This window comes from Lolium rigidum, chromosome 5 (assembly GCF_022539505.1).
Source record: "Lolium rigidum isolate FL_2022 chromosome 5, APGP_CSIRO_Lrig_0.1, whole genome shotgun sequence".
NCBI classification, from domain to species: domain Eukaryota; kingdom Viridiplantae; phylum Streptophyta; class Magnoliopsida; order Poales; family Poaceae; genus Lolium; species Lolium rigidum.
The window spans coordinates 19313242-19320475 of record NC_061512.1 but is presented as its reverse complement, the minus strand read 5'-3'; the positions used below and the strand labels follow the sequence as shown (position 1 = coordinate 19320475).

The 7234-nt window shown below is 46.9% G+C and overlaps 1 protein-coding gene and 1 pseudogene across 1 annotated transcript; one reads left to right on the top strand and one right to left on the bottom strand.

The window, feature by feature from the left end:
* The first annotated feature begins 994 nt into the window (after positions 1–994).
* On the top strand, positions 995–4886 carry LOC124655515 (3-phosphoinositide-dependent protein kinase 2-like). The gene is made up of 11 exons (XM_047194391.1): positions 995–1222; positions 1364–1544; positions 1677–1729; positions 1806–1907; positions 2005–2110; positions 2201–2279; positions 3171–3336; positions 3564–3698; positions 3801–3964; positions 4113–4335; positions 4486–4886. The coding sequence occupies exons 1-11, from the start codon at positions 1010–1012 to the stop codon at positions 4576–4578; spliced, it is 1515 nt and encodes a 504-aa protein (XP_047050347.1). The 5' UTR covers positions 995–1009; the 3' UTR covers positions 4579–4886.
* Positions 4887–5066: 180 nt separating this feature from the next.
* LOC124656987 lies at positions 5067–6918 on the bottom strand (annotated as a pseudogene).
* Positions 6919–7234: the final 316 nt, after the last annotated feature.

Here is a 7234-nt window from a genome sequence, read left to right as displayed (position 1 = left end):
ATTGCAGCGCAATATATATCCATATGTGATCTGCACAAAAATGAGTAAATGACAAATGTTGGAAGGAAAAATAATATTATATTTTTGCCTTTTTATAGCCATAATTTTGTGATTTTTATTAGCCTACAACATAAAGTACTGTCTAGCAAATCTCTGCAGATATATTAGAATAACATGTTCTTTATAAACAGAGTTCATCTTACTGCATTCATATCCACGTGGTAGAAAACATTACCTTGGTTTCAAGATAAGTGTTATACTGGGAACTAATCTGAGATTGAGTGGTTAGGAGGATGGTTGTATCCCACCCCACCAGAGTTCAAACCTCAGGTTTGACATCTGTGTGTCTCAGTCTCCAAATGTGTTCATAGGGGTAAGGTGTGCGTCATAGAGATGAGTGTATACGTGTGTATGTGAACGCCTGCGTTTATACTGTATTTCTGAAAAAAGAATAAGTGTTATAGTTTTGTCTAAATACGAATACATATAATTTTATCGTATTTAGATTAAAAAAATGATAGGGACTATTTACTTTGAAAGCCGAGGGAATAATTTCCTAGGGCAGACATACTTATTTGCGACAAAACCAGAAAAAGATCGGCAGTTGTTTTCTCCATCACTCCCTGCCCATCCATCCTCCATCATCCCCATCATTCGATCACGCACCTCCACGACTCACAAGGCAACAAAGCACGATCATCAAACCAACATAAAGCTCTCTCTATCTCTCTTCCCTGTCTTCCTCATTCTGTTCCTGTAGAGCTGCTGCTAGATTCGATTCCTTTCCTCCTCCGGACCCCAACGCAACGCGAACCAAAGGAAGGAAAGGCTGCGGCCGTCGCAGTCCAATCCACTCCATACCACGTCCGCTTTCCCACAATCCGATGGTTCCTCCTCCGCCCGTTGACCGCCTCCGCCATCGGAGGCCGCGCCGCGCCCTCGAACCCCGCGCCAGCCTCCTTCCCCGCCGCCTATAGATACCGACCCCGCTCACAACCGCTCCGGCCGAATGGCGGTCGGCGGCGACGGCGACGACGACATGGAGAGGGACTTCGCCGCCAGGCTCCGTCTCGCGCCCTCCCCCTCCTCTGCCCAGGCCTCCCCTACGGCGGCCGCGGCTGCTGCCGGCGGCGGAGGGATCGCATTCCGCGCGCCGCAGGAGCAGTTCACCGTCGACGACTTCGACATCGGCAAGATCTACGGCGTCGGCTCCTACTCCAAGGTGTGTTCTTTACGCACCATCGTGCCTACTATGTGTGGTCGTCTTTTATTTAATCATCAGTGGACGGTTTCTTCTCCCTTCCTGGATTGGGAATTGCGGTTGTTGAGTTCTCAGTTTTTGCATGCCGATGATGCGTGGCAGGTGGTGAGGGCCAAGAAGAAGGACACGGGCAACGTCTACGCGCTCAAGATCATGGACAAGAAGTTCATCACCAAGGAGAACAAGATCTCCTACGTTAAGATGGAGCGCATCGTGCTCGACCAGCTCGACCACCCGGGCGTCATCAAACTCTTCTTCACCTTCCAGGACACCTACTCCCTCTGTCAGTGCCCATCTCTCTGTTTGAATTCAACCACCGAGCACCTTTAATCTCACATACGTAGTAGTTCTGAAGTGCCAGTCACATTTTGGATGCTTACATTGGACGAACACTGACGCTTCCTTCACTCTGCAGACATGGCACTGGAGTCGTGCGAAGGCGGGGAGTTGTTCGACCAGATCGTCAGGGTTAGGGTCAACCTGCTCACAATGTGGTTAGTTCCCGCTCTGTATTTGCTTCTTATGCGTGGCGTTTTGCTTGCAGAAAGGCCGCCTGCCCGAGGACGACGCACGGTTCTACGCTGCTGAAATTGTTGATATCCTCGAGTATTTGCATAGCCTAGGCCTAATACATCGGGATGTGAAGGTACGTGCATCGTAATGGAGATCCATGCTTGGTCTTTAAGTTGACAGAAAAGTGAATGTCATTAGTAACAGTGACTTCAATTGTTCTCATCTTTCAGCCTGAAAATTTACTGCTTACTTCCGACGGGCACACCAAGATTGCTGATTTTGGTAGCGTGAAGCCTACTATGGACACTCCAATCAAAGTCCTCCCAAATTCAACTAGTAAGATAGAACATATGCAGTGCTAGTTTGTCTTAGAATTTGTGATGTAAATTTCATAATACTCTGTTTTTCCCTACACGTGCTGTACAGATGAGAGGGCCTGCACATTTGTTGGAACTGCTGCATATGTACCACCAGAGGTCCTCAACTCTGCCCCAGCAACTTTTGGGTAAGTTGATGACCTCACCCATAAAAACTGATTCCCTTGATAAACCTTGCTTGCTTGGCATAGTTCCATTTATTTCTCAGATGTTTAAGAAGCTGTATCGTTTGATGCTGTTTTATGTTTTCACTCTATACATTATTCGCTATTTAGTATATACCAGCACAATACATTTATCACCGACTAGGTATTCGGTAGCTTGTATAGACTGCACCGTGCTTTAAGCTAGCAAAATATAGTCCTGTATTTTCGCAAATAAAAAACAGTCCTGTAGATGGCTGCCCTAGATGTTAGTATTGCCATTCTTCTGGAGCTTAGGTACCTAGCAGAAGTTGGAATTTCATGTTGTAACATCAAAGATGTTATGATGAAAGCAAACCAACACAGTAGGTGTAAATTTAGATAACTTGCCGAGATGTATTCCCGGACCATTGGCGAAGTCTCCTCAGCACATCTCGTCAGGCTAATATATCAAAAAGGCGCACAGCATGGTGAATGTGGTATTCCATTCTTGACGACATTAGGTTTTTGATGCATTCCTTACGTGTCTGTGTGTCTCATCAGCACATCTTGTCAGGTCAATATTTCAGAAAATTGCACAACGTGGTACATGTGGTATTCCATTTTTGAAGACAAAGTTTTTAAGCTCATAGCATTAAGAAAAAGATCTTTCATGATGCACCTAAAATCCAATTTGCTACCAGTTGGGTAGCCATTAAGCTTCTACAAAACTACTCCCTCTGATCCATAATAAGTGTCGGAGTCTTAGTTCAAATTTGTACTACCCCCTTAGTAAAATCCTGACACTTTTTATGGATCGGAGGGAGTACGTATTTTGCTGATATGAGCAGAGATTTATACAATTTTTTCTGATGGACTTCTTTCTATTCTTGGCAGAAATGACTTGTGGGCATTAGGGTGCACGTTGTTTCAAATGCTCTCTGGCTCTTCACCATTTAAGGATGCCAGTGAGTGGTTGATTTTCCAGAGAATTATAGCAAGGGATCTCAGAATTCCTGAGTATTTCTCGGATGAAGCAAGAGATCTAATTGACAAGTTGCTGGTATGCAAGTATACAGATTATTTCCTTGTATGGTTTTTGTGATGGGGCATGCAGACACCAGTAACTTGAAGAAAAATATTCATAGAAACTATTGTCCCAGAGCACAGCTCCTTCAGTACACATAATTATTAATTAATTAGCACAGACCCCACCACCGCAAAAAAGAATCCTTGGATCTCTAATTTGGATTTTCGCAAGTAGACTTATTTCATATTTTCATTCTGCAGGATGTTGATCCAACCAAACGGCCAGGTGCAGGACCTGATGGTTATGCGTCCTTAAAGAAGCATCCTTTCTTCAGAGGCATTGACTGGAAAAATATAAGGAAGACACGTGCACCAAATCTTGCCGCAGAAGCAAATGTATGCTATCTTAAATATGTCCATGCAAACAATGCTTTCTTAAATTTGTCAATGCAACCACTTAACTCCAGCCTTCACCATTATGACGATCTCCCCATTCAGGCAAATGAGGATGAGGATACCCAGGATTCAGATTGGTTGTCGCACATGGGAAGTGCACCAGGCAACCAACATGTCCCAGTTGGAAATAATGGTGCTGCGTCATCTTCTGAAGTACGGTCCCATGTATCTAAGTTAGCTTCTATCGACTCCTTCGACTCTAGATGGTAAATACAGGTTATCACAACATTTTTATTATACTTACAGGAGAGAAAAGAATAATGAAAAAAAGGGGGGAAATGGTCGACACCATGCTCACATTTTTTCCACGAGTAAAAGGTAATTCATGTTGCTGCATCTTTAACAATGTGGCAGGCAGGATTTCCTGGAGCCTGGTGAGTCTGTAGTCTTGATATCGAAGCTGAAGAAGATTAATAAGCTATCAAATAAGAAGGTCCAGCTGATCCTTACCAACAAGCCTCAGTTGATTTTGATTGACCCTGCAAAAATGGTGACCAAGGGAAATATTAGTTGGTCTGATGATTCAAGTGAACTCAACGTGCAAGTATCAAACTCTTCGCATTTTAGGATATGCACGGTATCCCTCTTTGCTGTTATTGCTGCTTAGTCTTTTCCTGGATGCTCTATTTTACCTTTCCTAGATGCTCTATTTTACCTTTCCTAGATGCTCCTACTTTGCCTTTTCCTGGATGCTCTAGTTATCATGCCTAACTTAGTTCTCTTACAGCCAAAGAAGGTGTTCGTATTCGAGGATGCAAAACAGCGTGCCTGGCAATGGAAGAATGCAATTGAAGACCTCCAACACTGCCAAAAGAACTGATTTTCAATTCAAATCAAGATGCCACCTTTTTCTGCTTCTGGCTTCCTACTGGGCCTGATTAGGAAGTCACGATTATTGGCCTGTTGATCAATGTCCCCTCAATTTCTCTAAATGATTTTATTTGTTGTCTTTGTGAATTGCTAAAGCAGATAGCATCCGAGTGATGGAAATGTTTTTACCCCGGAACAATTAACACAGGAAGTTACTTCATTAGATGACCGATTTGTACTGTTGTTTCACTGAACCATCTTAACAAAGTTGTTATAGCTTATTCTTAAGCAGCCTGAAATGGTCTTTGTGTTGTTGCACTTTGAGCAGATTGTGAGGGTTATGCCCATATTTATTGTGTTTTACTACATTACGTTCACGGCAACTTCTGCCATCGTCAGGCTAAGATGTAGAGAATAAGTGACTTAACATTCGTCCTCATTTATATGATGAAAACGTATGGACTTAAATTAAATCTGCTATTATTTCTGTGAGAAACTTCCTTTACCCCCTGTCATGGTGGTTCATGCGATTGCACTGAACTTTCTGTACCATCACATCATTGTACCAAAACTGAATTGTCCCTTTTCTTAACAACATAAGCCTGTGCAAAGTGCAGGTAAGCAGAGAAACTCAAGGCACTGAGCGCAGCCAGAAGCCAGAAGAAGTAATCGAGATGCCCCCTGTTGAGATTGTTTGAGAACCAGCTCCCTCCGGCGGAACTGGTCAGCTTGTCAATGGCGTACACAAGAAAGCTACTGATGAAGCAGCCAACCCCAGCTATGCTGAGGTACAGAGCTATGCCCAAGCTGCGGAGGGAGTCTGGCACCTGGTCATAGAAGAATTCTTGGAGGCCGACAACTCCGAACACGCCGGACAACCCAGCCAGGATGAACTGAGGAACCACCCACAGTAAGCTCATAGGAACAGCAACATCAGGTTCATCCAGGATGCCATTTTCTGCTGCAATCCTGAGCCTCTTCATCTCCACAAGCGCCGCGACGATCATTGCAACGACCGAAGTAACCAGCCCTATGCCAATCCTCTGCAGCATTGTGATGCCATGAGGGTTCTTCGTGTGTCTCCTAGCTAGCGGAACGAGGATCCGGTCATAGATCGGCAGGAAGATCATGACCGCGGCGTGGCTCAGGTTTTGCAGCGCAGCAGCTGGTACTACCAAGCTGCCTACTCTCCTGTCCAGTGTGCTCGCTTGCTTGGTGAACAACGTAGACCACTGTGCGAAGACAACAGCATAGACCAGGCATGCCGACCATATCGGAAACAATTTGAGCATCGATGTGGCTTCATAAGGGAGATCTGCATTGCCGGTGCTCCTCTTGGGTGACAACGAAGCGCTGGCGAGCAAGGGCTGTGAGTCATCGGGTAATCTGCATGAGGAGTGCCAAGACTTGATCCTCGCGACAAGCGGTTCACCAAGCTGCACAAGTAGGCCGCCGTTTCTTGCTGGAGGGTACAAGCGGTAGGTCTTGGTTCCGAGCAAGAAGACGGCGAGAGCAATTGCCATGGTGACGCACGGGATCCCGAACCCAAGCTGCCAGCTTACACTGTCCTTGCACGTAGTTCAGGAGCGAAACAGTGATGGTGTTGCTACCATCTGAGGCGAAGTACCACCAGTTGAAGAAGGAGCCCCTGGAGGCGAGCTCGTCGGGGTCACTCTCGTCGAACTGCTCGGCGCTGAACGCTTGCACGCAGGGCTTTTGGCCTCCGTAAGCGAATGCGACGAGGTAGAGGGAGAGGTAGAAGAAGGCCACTTGGACAGCAGACGGGCATCCAGCTGAGTGTTGCGTGCCCTCGCAGGAATTGGTCGACGATGAGAGGGTCAACAAGCCCAGTCCCTGGAAACAGTTGAAGAAATTGAACTGTTTTCTGTGGAAGACTGTGATTTTCATCTGCAAAATTCAGGGAGTGCACGGCCAACACGTACCAGGATGTAGAAGAGGGAGGCGTAGAGGATGGTGCGGTACCGGCCGATCCAGGAGTCAGCCAGGGCGGCGCCGAGCAGCGGCAGCATCATGGCCACGCCGGACCACGCGTTGACAGCCGCCGCTGCCGCCGCCGCCGCCGTCGACTGGCCAAGCGGGCCGGTCAGGTAGGTGATGAGGTTCCCGGAGATGCCGGCGAACGCGAACCGCTCCGCGATCTCCACTCCTGCATTCAGTTTCTACCGTCACAGACGCATACGCGCGCGCGCAAAGCCGTGTCTGCGGTTTGCTTCGTGTGGTACGTACCGATGACGAAGAGCGCGGCCGGCCACCGGCCGGAAGAGCGCCGCGAGACAGGGCGGCCACGGTGGTCCACGGCGGTCACCGCCTCCTCTCCCATCAACGCCATAGTCGCTTTCTCTGCTAGCTGCCGCCTGCTCGCTCTCCTCCGTTTGGAGTCTGGCGCCAAATCAGTAGTACTACTCCGGGAATAATAATCCTTCTCCGGTGCTTCGCAGCATTCTCTGAAGCGCCACGTTCCGGTTATAGTTTTTTCCCATCTACTACTATTCGGTATTGTATTGTTCATCGCACCTTTTACTTCTTTTAAATTGACGTCCAAACAAAGTTTCGGTTGCAGTGACGTACGATGGAGGGATGCTTATGGTTTGCATAATTGCATGTGAATATATACATTTTATTTTACGGAATTGCTAATTCCAAGT

What these genes read in the sequence shown, in the direction of transcription:
- LOC124655515 (XM_047194391.1), top strand. Translation starts at nt 1,010, where the DNA reads ATGGCGGTCGGCGGCGACGGCGACGACGACATGGAGAGGGACTTCGCC. An exon ending in ATCTTGCCGCAGAAGCAAAT is followed by an intron (nt 3,699 to 3,800) that starts GTATGCTATCTT and finishes CTCCCCATTCAG; the next exon opens with GCAAATGAGGATGAGGATAC. An exon ending in GACTCCTTCGACTCTAGATG is followed by an intron (nt 3,965 to 4,112) that starts GTAAATACAGGT and finishes ACAATGTGGCAG; the next exon opens with GCAGGATTTCCTGGAGCCTG.